This window comes from Melopsittacus undulatus, chromosome 3, assembly GCF_012275295.1.
Source record: "Melopsittacus undulatus isolate bMelUnd1 chromosome 3, bMelUnd1.mat.Z, whole genome shotgun sequence".
NCBI classification, from domain to species: domain Eukaryota; kingdom Metazoa; phylum Chordata; class Aves; order Psittaciformes; family Psittaculidae; genus Melopsittacus; species Melopsittacus undulatus.
In genome coordinates, this window is record NC_047529.1 from 34,300,694 (window position 1) to 34,318,518 (window position 17,825).

General features: G+C 39.2%; 1 protein-coding gene across 1 annotated transcript in view; it reads left to right on the forward strand.

The window, feature by feature from the left end:
- DLGAP2 (DLG associated protein 2) overlaps nt 1–17,825 on the forward strand; it is a 386,404-nt gene that overhangs the window by 299,087 nt on the left and 69,492 nt on the right. The window contains exon 4 of the mRNA XM_005153211.4: nt 4,525–5,594. Coding sequence (XP_005153268.2) covers nt 4,593–5,594 — 1,002 coding nt within the window. The 5' untranslated portion in view covers nt 4,525–4,592. The remainder of the gene's footprint in view (nt 1–4,524; nt 5,595–17,825) is intronic.

Consider the following 17,825-nt stretch of genomic DNA (forward strand, 5'->3'; position numbering starts at 1 on the left):
TTGAATGTCAGAGAGGTTTCAAGTGCTTTTACACTGATTAGCAGTGTGGTGGGTTGACCCTGGCTGAATGCCAGGTGCCCACCAAAGCCCACCTTCCCTTCTTCCTGAACTTAGCTTTACTCCTGAACACTCTACCTTCTTCCCACCAGTGGTCCAGGGGGACAGGAAATGGGAGTTGTGGTCAGTTCATCACACGTTGTCTCTGACGTTCCTTCCTCCTCACACTCTTCCCCTGTTCCAGCATGAGGACTCTCCCATGGGAGACAGTCCTCCGCAAATTAAGAAAAACTGTGACCAGTCCCTTAAGACAGGCAAATGGACATTCGCTTGGAGTAAGAGAGCAACTCCTCTAGCATCAGAAAGTCCAGAAGGAAAAACAGGAAAAAAGCAGGAAAGGACATGGCATAACAGGAAAAGAGTTTAAATAGACAGGAAGGAATCCCATCTGTCAAGATTAAAGGTTGACATGTCTGTACAGTAGGTTCTGAAAAGAAGAGGTTTAAGGGATTATCAGGATTTTGGAATTATTGGATTCTCTCTGACATAACAGCCTACATCTCAGTCTAGGTCCCCCCACAGTCTTCATGTATTATCTGACTATCTGCTGTACTATCTCACTATCCAAGTCAATGGAAAGATTCCATTTTTCTCTGATGAAACTTAAAAAAAACCATTCCTGTGCTCTCATATAATAACTTTTTTTTTTTCTGTTCCTATTCTTTTCTCTGCTTTGGGTTACGTTTATTTGTTCTTCTGCCTCCCTCCAGTTCTTTGGTTCCGATGGTGGCACTTTCTTGAAGGGACTAGACATTAGTATTCTCAATTATTTTTGTTTATAGTGATCACTCTAAGAAAGCTTAGGAGCTGCTTGGGAAAAAAAACACCAAAAAACAACAAACAAACAAAAAAAACCCACCACTCCCCAAAAGCTTACACTTTCTTCTAGATATCATTAAAGGCTGTTTATGATTATGGTAGTCCTGGGGTAATGGTTGGGCTTGATGATCTTAAAGGTCTTTTCCAACCTATTTCATTCTATGATTTTATGATCTTCAAGCCATAGACTAAAATTCTAGTCCAATCTGACATTATTGGGTTAATCTGGCATTCTGTCATGCTATACCAAAATCTTAAATTTATTCTTAAAGAGTTGAGAAAAAAACATTATTGCTATAGCTCTATGAATTTTTATGAATCATCTGAGCTGCAGTCATTGACCATAGACACACTTTTACCCCCTTGCAGATGCTAGAAAAGCATGTTAGCTTAATTGAATTTTAAGCTAGCCCATTTTTCTTTGTATTTCTGGCAGGCTAAGAGCTAGCACATGGTCAATTACACTGGTCTGGTACCATACCGTAATTCATTCAGCCAAAGCTCAACTGTTTCTTTGAGCCCTGAAACAGGCCTCCTGAAGAAAGTTAACTAAATAATACAAAACACAGCTGCCTTGATAAATGTATATATTATAATGCAAATTTTTGAAGATTTTCAGAGGGTTTGTAAGAAGCAGTGGTGGGCATAGGACTAGCCTGGGACATAGAATAGGTTTGATGTCCCAAGCAGAGCCCAAACCTAATGCAAGTGATGAATTTAGATGATGTGTGTGTAAGCAATTTGGGGCTTCATCTAGTATCACTTACTATCTATGGCAGATTTAAGAGGGGGAAATTATGTTTGGAAAATGCCCCCTTCTTAATTTTGTTTTTAATTATTTTGATTATGCTTATTAAATGCCTATCACACTTTCTAGCTGCTGTGTTTTAAAACAAAAAAAAAATAAAATCAGACATTCCACAAGGCACATAAAATGCTATAAGGCTGTGAAAGCAATGTTCAGAAAACTATTTTTCTGTAGTTGCACTGAGCTAGCATCACAGGGAGTCATGAGGGATGGAAAAGCTGTTGTTACATTATCCATTGCAGTCCAATCAAATCATGATGTCTCATATTCCTAGGGATGTAACAGAATGAAAATGTTTAAAGCCTTCTGGGCTGTGTTTGATGCTGCGTGAAGCCTACAGAAGGGACTAGCAGTTCCATGCAAGGGAAGTCATTTAAATGAGTTTCTTATTCCTGTGTGACTCTTTCTTTTGTTCTGGATCTCTGCCATGCTGCCATCCTCTTCTTTTTTTTTTTTTTTTAAATGCATTGGCAGGACATAGTATGAGAGTGCCTTCATTCATAGATATGCAAGATAGTGATGAAAAGGCCTGGGGTTGACTCTCATCTTGCTGTCAGTTTGACGGAAGAGCCTCCTTCCACCTCTCTCTGGCTCATTCCACTGTGAAAATGAAAATCAGCAAATCCACAAGCACTTCGGAAAATGTTGCCTGTATTCAGTTTCCTTTTCTGTAAAAGGAGAATAGTGCCTTCCACATCTCCTGGGACTGTAAGAACTGATTCAATAATCTTCGTCAGATGCTTTGGGCACCCTTTATGGGAAGCACAGATGAAGTTCAACATATGGACCTTTATTAGTCCCCTGATAATGTTGGTAATATGCTGAGTTAAGTACCATTAATTACAGTGCTACTTATGTGGCTGAATCCCAATGCACTGTTGTAATTTACTACCTTATCTATCTACAGCTATACTTTTAATTGGATAATCAAAATTACGTTATTTCAGAGAAGCAGTTTATTTCCTTTTTGTTACTACATTTATGCAGGCTATTATAATCCAAGTAGTACAACAGACTGAGTAATCAATATTTATAAGTTTAATGTGAAAGCAGACAAGAATTAAGTTAAAGGTATTAAAAAAAAAACAGAAGCAAAAAAAGGAGATATGTACACACACATCAGTTTCACACCATGATAAGAACTGGAGGTGGGATTTGGACCTTTAAATCCATTTTTTACTTTTGTGTGGCAGAATTGTGCTTAGGATAAAGAATACTTTATTTATTAGTTTAATACTACATTAATTTTAAAGCATTATGTGGAGTTCTGTTGAAATTAGGATGCAATAAAATTATCTAAGCATCTTCCACCATAGGAAATTTAAAGCATTTAGGTTATAAGATTGCTGATGCTAAACAATTGCAAGAAATTGCATTCTCTGCTGAAGGTATCATGACATAAAACTTATTATTTGAATAAAACTAAAGGAATATGGGTATTGATTTGTTTCATGAACAACTCCCTTGAGTTTTTACCAGCAGTAGGAATATGATTTAGGAGAGTTTTGTCATATGTTTAGAAAACCCTCAAAGTGCTGTTGGCTACTGTGTTGTCCCTACAGGCTGGTCTCCAGTGTCCAGTTATGTTGTTATGTATAATAAGTACATATGCTCTGGCTTCAATTCTAGTTGAAGCCTTCAACTTCCTCATATTGAGCACCTGTGCAGGATTATTTAGATTCTTTAGAGCAAGTTTGCAGAAAAACTCTGCTAAGTGGGTTGTATAAACACGCATCTGTCATCCTCTAAAAGATTGTCTTGCATCCTATTTCTTTGTCTGCTTCTGAAATGTTGCTTAAATAAGCTGAACTTGAAGAAGTAAAGTGAATACAAAAATCAAATTGAAGCATTTCTTGTTTTTTTAATCCTCTGTTTGTAGCATTTGACAGCTGCAAGAGATTGTATGAGAGAGAAAAAAATCAAAGGCTTGAGTATCAAAATCTTTGCTTGAAAGCTACTCTTATTTAGTAATCATGCTTATTAAATAACCACAACTTGGAGCACATGACGCATAGGAGCAAATAACTGAATATATAAAAACCTGTAGCTTTTACCTAAAGGTGGGGGTTTTATATCATGAATAACATCGAGTATTTAAATAAATATTTTGTAGTTTTGATATAAAGAGGAAAAAAATGCCTAATAAAGACCTTAAATGTATGGTATTATTGCTACTGGACTCTAAGAATAAATGATGTTCAACACTTCTGGACTAAGGATAAATGATGTTCAAATAGTATGAAATGCTTATTCATGTTTAGTGATATAAAAATAAAACTTCATTTCAGCGTGTTCATATTCTTTTTCTCTTTGCTGTTTATTATTTATGCTTATGAACAGTGAACGTGGGATCCTAAAGCTGAGATTCATTTAAGAAAATGAAGTTCAGTTTGTGACACGAAAATGGCTCCATGAAGAAAGGATACACTTAGGTTAAGATACCCAACTTACAAACCACAGAAATAGAAACTAGACCCATGTAACTTAAATGACTAACCGCAAAGCTTGACATATGAATTCTAAATATCAAATAATAAACAGAATACTTGAGTGTATCCATTAAATCTATTTGAGTACATTTTCATAATGAATAGCTTCGTAAAATGTAGCACTCCTAGCAGACAATTTTGCAAACAGGAAGGAGGCTGCATTCACCCCATAATTTGCTCGTAGTGAGCAATTTTAACCAGTTTTACAATGGTGAATGAAATTCCATGAATGATCAAATTTTCCATCAAGCACATAGAGAAAAAAAATATTAGTTTTGCAATATTCTTGGATTTTGGAAGTTAAACTTTTAATCAGACATGTAACGTAGGTTTTATGTGTTCCCCTGACAGACCAGCAGTACTCATGGTCACCTTCTCCGCACTTCAATGAAGAAAGATACTCTCCTGCTTCGAGGAATATGAAAGGATTATCTGGTAGTCGCAATCAACCACAGTTATGTTCAGCTCATACCTGTGGCTTAGCATCTCCTGAAGATTGTGAACATACCCACGACCATATTCACCATGGGCAGGAGCCAAGGCAATCGTATCTTCTCAGCCCCACGGAGAGTTGCCCGATGGACCACCATCGTTGCTCGCCACGCAGCTCCATTCATTCTGAATGCATGATGATGCCCATGGTAATGGGCGATCACATGTCAAGTAGCACTTTTCCCAGAATGCACTACAGCTCACATTACGACTCCAGAGACGACTGCGCCATGTCTCACGGTAACCCTAAGATTAACCGTATTCCTGCAAACCTTTTGGACCAATTTGAGAAACAGCTTCCTCTTCACCGGGATGGGTTTCACACTTTACAATACCAGAGGACCTCAACAGCTGCGGAACAACGCAGTGAGAGCCCGGGAAGAATACGCCATCTCGTTCATTCAGTCCAGAAACTTTTTACTAAATCTCATTCTCTGGAAGGATCATCCAAGGGCAACGTTAATGGAACAAAGGGAGACAGTCGAGGGGACGACCATCATCATGGGCACCATTCCAAGCACAGCAAAAGGAGTAAAAGTAAGGAGCGAAAACCAGAAAGCAAGCATAAATCTGGAATGAGCAGCTGGTGGAGCTCTGATGATAATTTGGACAGTGATAGCACTTACCGTACCCCTAGTGTGGTAAATAGGCACCATGCAGATCATATATCCCATTGCTATCCTGAGGCACTCCAGGGGCATTTCGGGGATCTCTCATTGAAGACTTCCAAAAGTAACAATGATGTGAAGTGTTCAGCTTGTGAAGGGCTAGCTATGACCCCTGATGGTAAATATATGAAAAGGAGTTCTTGGTCCACGCTTACAGTAAGTCAGGCTAAAGAAGCGTATCGCAAATCATCACTGAACTTAGATAAGCCTCTGGTTCATCAGGAAATCAAACCTTCCTTGAGGCCATGCCATTACCTTCAGGTAAGAGGAAGATTTTCTTAAGATTTGTAATGAAAAAGGATCACAGTTTATGCCATAAATGCCAGTTATAAAAAAAAAAAATACAAGGATAATCTGTGTATCTCTCAAAGAGTATCTCTATGGGTCACCTAGTGCAGATATTCCATGAAAGTGAAGGAAAACTAACTTTTGCCTTTGTTTATAGGGCACAGATTAAAGCTATAAAACTGTTGTGATATAAATTAAAGTCAGTGGATGTGTTTTCATCTTTGGAGCTCACACTGAACATCTTGTTAAAATCCATCTGTCAGAGTAAAAAGGAGCAGTTCTCCCAGCAGTCTGCAGGCTAGAAAAAATGGTTTTGGATACATCTGTGTATGAGCAATCTTAAAAACAGGCTGTGTGGAATCCTGATTTTGTGTTCTTTTATTCCTTTTGTCCATGTGTTTGTTAAGTTACAGGAGAATGTGTTTACTAGTGTGTTCAGTTGGTTTATTGTGAGGATGACTACTCACAAGTTTCCTTTTGATCCAGTGACTGGGTCACCCAAGATCATGTTGAACTGAGCCTACTTAAGACCATACTATAAGCTATCCTTGTTAAAAGTTACATGGGTACTTTAGGGAGATAAATATTTCAGGCCTGGCACTCAGACTATTTGTGGTGACGTTCAGCACACTTGTATTCTCTAGCAGCAACCAAGAAGCTCCCTCTTTCTCCTACAGTTAGACTTTTATACCTGCTGCTTGCTGCCATTTACCACCCTAAAGTCATACTAATTATGATGCTGCATCATTATCTGATTCTTAAAGTGACACGAGTTTAAAAAAATAGCTTCCAAAATACTTTTTGTAGACATTTACATCGTTAATATGGCCTAGGTCCAGCACAGTGCCATGACAAGTGACGTTAGCATGTCAGGGTGTACAGAGAACTGCAGTGGGAGCAGATCAGAAAGGAGTGAGTAGCCAGGATGATAACATCTTCAGCAAGCTTTACTGCTGGAAAAAAACTAATATACAAATTTTCACTCAGGTATTTTTACCAACTACAGCCTGCAAAGCCCCCATTGTTCTGAGTACCTCCTCTTTTATTGCTTTTTAAAATCTTGACATTATTCATAGCTTAACTGATTCTCACATTAACACTGGAAGCCTCCACTCCAGATTTATGCACTTAGAGATTTTCAATTCTGGTGGGATCTGCAGAAACCAGTACAGACTAGGGACAACTGTTGTACTTGTTTGTAGGGTTCTCTCCCCTCTGAGCTATAGGGGTCCAACAGTAATGAGACACACTTGAAGAGACAGATCTTTTCAAGTGCATATGCAGGTATCAAGGATCAATCTCCCCTTCTGAAACACAGAAAGTTCCTTATTACAGAGAAAGGAAAATGAGACTGCAACCCTCATAGCATTACCATGCAAATTGATTCTGATTTTGTCTGGCAGCTGTGATATTTTATCATATCCAAGTACAGTTATCATATATCTAAACCAACCTGTACTATCCTGAGAATTTTTAATCTAACTCAAGACAAAACTGAAAGTGCATCCTATGCAGAGACTTCCACTTGCATCTGTGTTCTAAAACCACGTGTACACCTCTGGCACTGCAGAGAAGGCTAGCTTTTTCCTTATCATGGCATACGCCTACACAGACAGCTCTGGTTCCTCTACATCTCTGCCAAGTTTTGTGCTTTCCTGCTCATCATGTTTCACTGTTTCTTCTTCCTGCTTCTTTAGATCTCATTTTATTTTGCAGAACCACTGATTTTCACTTTTCACGGATCATCTTCTTCCTCCCAACTTGTATCAGCATCCTCAAGTGAATGTGAAACACTGAATTCACAAACTAACCTGCTTATTGCTATAAGCTTTAGATCAAGCTCAGTGGCAAGCCTAGGGAGCATATTATTGACAGTCATTGTTTTATGCTTTTTTGTGAATTGGGAAGAGTATAGAAAGGGGTTTTCATCCAGTAATGAGGAATATTCATCCACTGGTAGGTTCATCCATCTTAAAATCTAGGAGAAATTAATTTAAATTTTTGCTGAGACATTATGATCTTTGGTTTTAAGCTGTTTTACAACTAAGATAGTAGCCATTCCCTATTCACAGGGATCCTGTAATGGAAATTTTTTAAGACTTGAGTACGTAGTTACTGCCATAAAGAATCTATAGTCAGGTCCAAACCAATAATACCAGGAATTTTATAACAGGAATAGTCTCATTACAAAATAATAAAATAAAATATATGTTCTGCAAAATCTGAATATGCCATTCAGACCATAGATATCCTTCAGACTGAGTAGATGGCTTATTCACTAGCCCAAGGTCAGCAAACAAAGGGACCCTGCTCTGTCAATGTCATAACTAAACGCTTAGTTATGAAACTTCTGCTTTGAGGGATGCTGTGCTGTCACACTATAGTCATTAGGACCAGAGATATAAGTTTCATTATTAGCTCTGCCATGAACTTTCTCTCTGACCCAGGAAATGTAATCTGTTAATCACTGCACACTTCAATTGCTCTATCTGCAAAATTGAGGAGGGATATTTAACTTTTCTTATGGCAATGTAAGAAACATCAACTAGGAAAGGTAGAGAAACATGTCAGGATCCCTAACCATGGTAGTTTACTGCCTTGCTCCAGAATACCTGGCAATGAAAATTCAAGGGATTATGAAGTTGATTATGCAGCAGCAGAATTCCCTGAGGTGCACAAGTGAACAGATTAGTGTAAAACCCCAGGCCCTTCACAGGATCTCTGTGTTTATGGCATTACAACATATGATATTAAAACACATGGGATGTCAGCTATATATTTTTAAATTCTCTTTAAAGCAAAGCTCTGAAATTATAGTTCTTATAGACGAATACATAAATATGCATCATAATAATGAATTTTTTTTCTATGTTTACATATTAATATTATAAATTTGTAAAATATATATATGGCTTTTATTCTGTTACCAAATTATATAGAACCATAAAATGGTTTGGGTTGGAAACAATTTTAAAATCATCCAGTTCCAACCCCACTGCCATGGGCAGGGATGCCGCACACTAGACCATGTCACCAGAATGGGGATTCACTGTACCCAACTTACTTTTCTATCTCCTGGCATCCTTCTTGATATTTTTTCTTTCAATGCTCGTATAAAATATTGCTACTCCTGTTTTCCACAGGAGAGGTTTGATAGGCAAAGTCCCAACTGGGAAGACCATGGCAGTGTCTTAGACCCGTGCTTCAGACCATGTTGTCTGCATGTGTTTCTGGGCTTTCATTTTGTCTTCTACAGTGATTACTGAGCTCCTTCTTCCTTAAAACTGAAACTCTGAAAAGTGAACAAAGGAAATTTCTTTCTAAGGAAGCTTCTACCAAATGCAGAGATACCTGAAAACAGGAGATGACAAAAGAGGTTTTGAACATGTCTGCAAATTATATGCTTGTCATGTCCTAGAGTTGAATGCAGATATTTGTTTAACCTGGTAAATCTCCAAGTCCAGTCTCTTTGAGCTCTTCTCTCACAGTTTTACATTTTCTGCTCCTCCACAGATGGTCCTTGCAGCTGGGGGATCTCTTGGACGAGTAGTATGCTGTTGGAAGTTAGAGGTGATTCAGCCAGAGTGCCTTGCTCCAGCATGGGTGTTCATATAGCCCTGAAGTGGGCAGTTTCAGAGAACTAATAGAAATAAAGCTGCATAAAATAGTGATTATTTTTCTCATCTAAAGTTTGGATCAGATTTGCATTAGTCCTGTCACAGTGGAGGTGGTGGGAACATGCAGAAAGAGAGGAGAAGAGTGGGAAGCTCACTGTTAAATCAATTTAGCTGTAATGTGAACCTGTCAACTAGCACCACAAGAATAGACAGCAGCCACTTGTAATTGTACACTAATAACATTTATCAGTTCTCGTAAATGATTAGCAACAGGTTTTATGCATTAACCTTTAATTTCTGTTTTGAATGCAGATAAATTGAGCTACAAATGCATTTCTGGGCACCAAACTCTTCTGTTATCTCACTCAGCAGGCAGAATAGCCCAAGTAGATCACACATGCAGTAAAGCATGCTTTTGTATAGTTCTAGCAGTAGCTGCTGCTACTGTTTTACATGTCATTTTAATTTTAATATAAAATATGTTAAGACAAAGATAAATGAGTTGTGATATCTCTTCTGTCTTCATCAGCTGTTTTGGCTAATTTATTTCAACACATATACAGTGCAATGACTTTGATTAATTTCACTCTGAGTACCAGTGAGGAGCAAAAAATTTTTCAACATAAAAAATGGATATGAACGAGATAGCTGTGCTAAAATGATGAATGCAAAAGTGTCGCTTCCAGTTTCCAGAACTGAAATACTTGTTAAAGAAAAGTAATTCCTACAATAAAGCCAAAAGACTGGCAAGAGCATAGCACTCACCCTCACTGAAGTTCTGGAGCACAGTGCTATGTGTCACTGATTAGTATTCCTTCCTCAGCCATTCAGCAGCCTGTGAAGCAGCAAGCAAGCAAGGTAAACATACCACAAGGTACAGTGAATGAATCAGCACTAAAATAACATGTTGTTCTAAAAATGGCTTCAGCCCACTCCTGTCTTCCTAGTGCATTCAAGTACTAGCGTCATCCTTTACAGCAGTGGAACTGCTAAGCATGTGGGTAATAATGTCAGCTGTGTACTCTGCAAGATGAAAGAAAAGCACGAGTAGGTCTCTTAAAAAAAGAAAAGGAAAAAAACAGTAGTTTCAACAAGTCTCTTTGCTGGTTTAACTTATGCCTACATGGGGAAGAGCTTTGAGGACAAGCTAATGGATAGATAGGCATTAAGCCCTCAGTTACATTTTTCCAGGAACTCTGCTGGGGACAGGATGGATTCCCACAAATCCTATTGCCCATCCATGGGGTGGATTTTAACTCGGTGCATTTTTCTCAGTGCTTTGTCTTGGTGAAATTAGATCATATCTGTTTGCTCGACATAAATCATAGAATCATAGGATGGTTCGGGTTAAAAGGGGCCTTAAAACTCATATATGAACTAGAGAAACTGCATCCAATACTCTACTAACTGATGCATACTGTGGAGCTAGCCAGAGCTAGCAGAGTTTGGATACTAGCATCCCATTCACTGCCACCCACGCTGTTTTCACAATGATTTATGACCAGCCACCACTCCAGAATTAACTGGCTTGTTTCCACAGCAGGAAAAGCTAGTATAGATAGCAGGGTAGCTGGGCGGTCTGCATCCTAAATCAGCATGGACATGTGCTGTACCATTTTGATTTCTACACCCTTTTACAGTCCCACAAAGATGTCTCATCTTGCCCTGTGCCCTTCCAGTCAGGAGTGAAGATATGCAAGAGAGACCTGTAATGCCCAGCCAGTAAGAAAACTGATGGGACAGTTAATGGCCCACAGCTTATTCATAGTGCTAATGTCAGCCTGCGATTTCTGGTGCAGCACCTGGGGCCACTCTGTGGAGTTATTCCCCAGGTCAGTGAGGGTGGAATACTCCTATAAAGAGCAAGAAACTCATCCACTTGTACCTGTTCCTTGTAATGCTCTCTCCCCCATCATATCTGCGGTATTGCACTTCAGATTTTAACACCATTAAAAAAAAAAAAGGATTTAATACAGCTGACACCTCCCTGTATTCACAGAACGTTGATGGTTTTGTGCATCAGAAAACCCAGAATACTTCTTATATACCATATCCAAGGAGAAAAGGAGGAAAAAAAAGGGAAAGAAAATTAGTACATTCAATGAATGATAGTGTAAAGCTCTGACCAAACAGTTGTCTCAGTTACTGGTATCTTGAATTACTGTGTTAACCAGTGATACAAGAGAGTACTGCTCCCATGCCCGTGTACGCTCATATTGACTGAAATTAATTGCTGAAGCTTTTTTCCAAACAAGAGCAGAAAGATTTCTGAATTAGTATTTTCTAAAAGCTGCCAAAACAAGTCCCTATTACCGTTGAAATGTCAAAGCCCAGAGTAGAAAAGGGAAGCCGTGATCCCACTGCCCTTTAATCGGGGGGAAATGTCCTCCTTTATAACATTAGTACAGTGTGTTGCCAAATTGTTTTTCAACATTTACTTCACTGCACCTGAAGGCTGACCTTTGCAATTGTTACTCAAAGGTGTCGCTGGGTCTGAAGAAGTTTCCAGCCAGGAGTAACTTATTATTTTATACACTCAGGCTAGTCACATCTATCAAACATGACTGCCAGGAACGCACACTCAGGGCTGTAATGACTGCAGGCTTGTTGCTTAGGGCAGACCCAGATCCTCTCCTGAGCAGTCTATGCCATTTTTTCTGCAAGGAGTTGACTGTAAAAATGTTGAAGCATTCAGAAATATTGCTTTGATTTTCTTTTTGCCTTCTGGTTTTGGCCATCTCACAGTGCTGTGCTTAAGGGCTGTTTGTTAAAGTGGAGTTGCAGGTCTGTTTAAATGGCTGAATGTCTCAGTAAACAAGGTACTAATAATACTGCCCTACTACTTCTGGCAGGACAACTGGTCTTCTGAAAAGTGTGCAGTAAATAGGGAAGAAATACTAATTTTACTCTGTAAGCTAAATAATTACAGTCAACCGGAGTTAACTGTTCACAACTTAGTTATTAGTTAAAATGAGAACAATGAATGAAGGACAAATATATATACTATATAGCCTTTAAAATTGTTTATGTTTCAAAGACATGCACTGTTTTTCCTGTAGTAGCCTTATAACAAACAGAAAAAAAAAAAAAAAGGTTGTATCATTTCCTGCTTAGATTAAATAAGACACTGTTTAGGACAGGCCACCTTTTGGGTTGGCCCTGGTACACTGTGTTTAGCGCTGTCTAGCCCTATAATACCTCTGCAACACTGGAGTCCTTACTACAACTGCAGCCTTTGTGTCTTAGAGGTGTTGTGCCTTACAGTTCTGTTGGGAGCACCTCTCTTTTTGTTTCTTTAACGGATTTTTTTTTCTTACTCTGTATTTCTGGGACCATGAATGGTCTGTGGGGTCTTGCCCCACTCACACAGGTAATGATAAGGTAACAACTCTGAAGTGTCTGCAGTGGTAAAGGCAAAGATATTTCCAGGGGTCCTACAGGTGATTTTGGCTGACAGGTCATGCAATGTTGAGAGTCTAGACTGAAGGGGCTGATGATACTTTATTTTCCCATTTCTGAAAATGGCAGGTCACCCCCCCCCCCCACCCCTGAGCAGGAGTGTATGCCTCATGCACTCTGAGAGTCTTGTCTCCCACAGCTTCATCAGTCACAAAAAGTCTATTTTTCTTCATTGTGCTGTGCAGATAGCTGGGCTCCATTCACTCTGCAAATGTGGTTTGGGCAATTCAGTTTACCTCTCCCAAAAATATCACAGAATTACAGAATCATAGAACAGTTTGAGTTGGAAGGGACCTTCAAAGGTCATCTAGTCCAACCTGCCTGCAATGAGCAGGGACATCTCCAATTAGATCAGGTTGCTCAGAAGCACATCCAGCCTGACCTTGAATGTGTCCAGGGATGGCACATCCACCACCTCTCTGGGCAACCTGTGCCAGTATTTTACCACCCTCATCATAAAGAATTTTTTCTCACATCCAGCCTGAGGTAAGATCTCCCCTCTTTTAGTTTTAAACCATCACCCCTCATCCTGTCACAACAAGCCCTGCTAAAAATCTCTCCCCATCTTTCTTATAAGCCCTTTTTCAAAACTGAAAAGCCGCAATAAGGTCTTCTTGAGTCTTCTCAAGGCTCAACAACCCCAACTCTCTCAGCCTGTCTTCATAGGAGAGGTGGTCCAGGCAGCTAAGCATTTTTGTGGCCCTTCTCTGAACCCTTTCCAACAGGTCTTTATCCTTTTCGCGCTTGGCTTTAGCAGAATTTACACTGTAGTTAAATTAATTCAATTTGTAGCAAAAGATGTAAAGGAAAAAGATTGAGATGCTGTATAGATCTAGGTTACCTTTTAAATACAGGCAAAGGCCCCCTTTTATTCCAAGCTCATCTCATGTCAAAGTTCTGGCACAAGACCTCAATGAGCCCCAGGCTTAGCAGGCTAAAATCAGTTACAGTGCAGACAAGCCCACCATTGGTATCTGACTGCCCTTTGCTCCACTATATCAAAACAGCACAGAATCCAGAGAGTTCCAGAGGGACCCAGCAACATAGCAGAGGATTTGCAGGTGGCTGTACTGCAAGGGTGTTTGCCAGCAGTATGAGCACAGTGGGTCCTGATGTGGGAATTTGGCCAACATTCATCCAAACAGTATAAACAAAGCCACAGATTCCTCACAACACTCTTTACAGTATTCAACCTTCATCAGGTTACAGTTCACATTGTTGCTGGAGAACCAGTTAGGAAACATGGTGCTGGTTTTTTGTTTTTTTTTTTTTTAGTTCATCACTGTTGAGATACGAGTTATAAAGTATTTAAACGAACACTGTTGTGTAGAAAACACAGTAGTGGCCAAGCAATCTTGAGAAGTCTTCTTTCCATCAAGGATCAGTTAGCTTTTCGTGTGTAGCTTGGAAATACACATGAAAAGCTAAAATCAGGCAGTAAATAATGCTGGTTCTGGTTTGCCTATTTGAACATCTCCCAGCTGGAATATTATGTCTGTGTTCTGTCATCTGCATGGGTGTCCAGTCCATTCCCAACTCTCAAATTCCTGAACTCATGTAGTTTTCAACCTGATGTAAAACAAATGTTGTTTGGGATCTGTGTGATTTTATTCCTCTTTCTGTGGTACTATGGCTGTTCATAGCAAAGCTGGAGAAAAGAGCTGACAAGGCAAAGATGCCTCTTGCTTTCTCAGATTATCTCCTGCTGGGATGGACAATGTCAACAGATTTCAGCGTATGCTGCAAGAATTCTCTGTGCTTCTGAGCTGTCAAGAAGTTCAGGGAGTAACGGCTGGCATGTGAAAATTAAAGCTAATTACAAGGATTGACATTGTTAGTGGTGAGGAGGAGTCCCTGGTATATTTGTAGAGATTTTTGAATGGCTTCATTGTATAATTCATATTCTTAAAAAAAAAAAAAAAAAGCAGATTAAAAGAAGCACAGAAAAAAAAAAATAGTCCAAAATGTGCACTAAGAATGGTGCTGAGATGTAGACACAAGGTTAGATACTGAGGGAACAAAGTTTTATATTCAGATAGACCTATGGGGTCTAGGGTCCACATCCAGTTAAAAAGGTAACGTCATTAGTGTCATTAACTTCAGAAGAACATCCTAGTAATTGGTCAGTGTTCCTTCTCCAGCAAAATTTGTGAAAACACAGGAGGTCCAGCTCCCACATCCCATTATAACATCAAGGAAACTTTCTACCATGCTAAAAAGCATTTCTGTCTGCTTTGCAAGATTGTCATCTACTTACATCTACTTGCAGTGATGCACAAAGGCTGTTTGTTGAGGCTCCTTGAAGAAGGCATGATTTAAGAGAAAACATCTTACCTACGTTTTAGATTTTGTCCTTCTATTTTTTCATTTTTGGGACATCTTCTTGACTAGGCAGAGAAAGCATACAATTACAAAAATTATATATCTACTACATAGAGTTTCTTACTCTGCTTTGTATCATCAGTAATCTAATTTTATCCACAGACAGCTTCTGATAGTAACATATGAAATGAATATTTCTAAAATACTGTTTAGGTCAGAATGAATATTTCAGTGCATTTTACATCTGCATGCTAATTAAATTTCACAGGACTGCTATGAGATAGACAATCCTCATTTTAACCTTTGAGAATGAGAAGTATGAGGAAGCAATAGCTCCCTCAGCTGAAGCCATATATTTAGAAATCTTTCATTCTAGATAGCAAAGTGATATGCCAGATAGTAGTTTAGTGGTGGAACACCTTTAAAATTATGGAAGCTGTGAGCAAATGCCATAGAAGTGCGTGGAACAAGAGGAGCAAATCTGCTTCAAAATGACAGTGAATTTTGCTTGTTTGACTTTTTTAGCTAAATACTAAACTGAAATAAAAAAAAACCCTTGAATTAACAGCGGTCAAAGTCCAGAAGAATGAACATTTCATTGGTTTTCTGTTTTGACATACAAAATTGGGTGTCCACACTGCTGGCCCTAGTTCCTGGATGGGAGCCTAAATTGTCTATCTTTGATTAGATATAAGAAAAAAACTTTTTCTTCCTGAGTGTGGTCAAACACTGAAACTGGCTGCCTAGAGAGGTTGTGGAGCACCCATCTTTGGAAATATTCAAAACCCAGCTGGACATGGTCCTGGGCAACCTGCTGAACCCGACCTTGCCTTGAGCAGGAGGCAGGACTAGAGCCCTCCGCATTCTCTTCCAACCTTAGCAATTCCATGGTTCCTAGTTTGCTCTGGAGGTTTGGTGAATTCATCCCTGTTTTCCCTGACAACGTGCTGATGCTTACATGCAGACTGTGCAATTGGTGCATCAGGGGACAAACTTACTACCAAAGTCCAGCCAGGGGTCCAAAATCCTTTTCTTCTGAAAGGTCTAATCTAAGCACAACCAAGGCACTCAGCAGGAAGGACTTCTAGCAAAACATAAGGGTAGTGACTCTCCTTCTAAAACAAGGAAATTCGTTTTCACAGTAGCAAAGTTTCTAGGATACCCACTGTGAAGATGTGAGTTCAGTTTCTTCCTTAGCCTGTAGAGGGTCAAACCCCATCTTCTCAGTTCCTCAAACTGCATTCTGAGCAGCAGGCTGAAAGGCAATTTGGAGTGGAGGAAGTGGTTTTATTTTTAACTAAGCTCCCTCATTCCAGGTAAGTGTCTGGATAACAAGGCTGCAACACACCCTTTCTTTGTACATGAAGTCCTTCTTTTCTAACCAGCCACCCCAGGCAATCTGTCAGGGTTCCCTGAAAAAGCCATGAGTTACAAAAAGAGGAGGAGAAAATGCTAGTTTATTTATCAACCCTAAGTGATCTCCTTACCAAGCACTTCTATTGCTATGGATTAGAAGGTGAACAATAACATCTTCTACTTCCATACTCATTTCATCATGGAAAGGAAGAATAAGACTGCTCAATTCTTTGAGAAAAAAAATAAAAAATCTCAATTTGTTCTATCAGAACATAGTTTTAGGTTGTGAATGGGAAATTACAGAAGGACCTTTCTGCTGCCTCTGATTGCATACAATGAACCCAGGAAAGAAGTGCTTTGCATTTTGGTTGCTAGCTACAGGGACATTTTGGATGCTACTCTGAAAGAGATAACTCTTCTAAGTGCCTTTTATGGGGAATTTGGGGTCCTACCTAAAGTTCTGGAGGTCAGTCTCAGTATCAGCTCCATAAAATGTAAAAAGTTTTAGGTACCAGGTTCTTTAATAAAACCGGTGCTAAGTGACTAATGTAAGGTATCACACTGAGTCAGCAGCAGAACAATTAAAACATCCCAAATATCTTGAAGCTGATTGTGCTCCTCACAGCAACAGTGCATGAAATTTATGAAAGAGACTCATCATTCTCTGTAATAGTTATAACCAAGTCGGCAGCCGGTGACAAAAATTAAATGAAAAGATCGAGAACTTGTCAGCTCATTGTCTTACAAAAGGAAATTCATAAGGTAATATGCAGTCTAACTCCTCTGTGGAAAGAAACTACACATACAAGGTTTCATGGTAACATCTAGAACAGGAGGAAGGCCTTTTTAGACATTATAAATATCAGCATTCATCACTATATGCAAGTAGATAATTAGGGTAATTATTCCAAATTAGCAGCTGCAAGCCCTGCAGATGGGGATTTCAGGGATGGGTAACTATTGTAAGAAAGCATTTCTGCAGGCTTCAAAGCCCTTTTCATGTTCTGGAAAATGCACATTTAATGACCCTCACTCATGCTGTTGAACATTTTTATTAATATTTCAAAATAAAAATCTTTCCTGCCCTAGTGTAATGCTTCTGCTTTTCTTTAAAGCCGTGTTGGGGTCTGCAGTGGCCTGGATTTGGAGAGGTTTTTCCAAGTATTTAATCTATCAGCTGAAGTAAATGATGAACAAAGCTGAGCTGGGACTCAAATTTTGCTTTGCCATTCTCAAACCATGAGGAGAAACAATGTCAAGGGCCCTTTCATTAGCCTTTGAAGACAGCAAAAGGGCTGCAGCTGTTTTCCTAGGCTTTGCATCAAACATTCTGAGAGAACACATTGTCAAACTTGCTTGCCAGGATCCAGAAGCATTTTCCTTGTGTTCATTGTATTCTGCTCCTTTGAATGGCTCAAGGGTAAAAAAATACATTTTAATTTTGAATAAT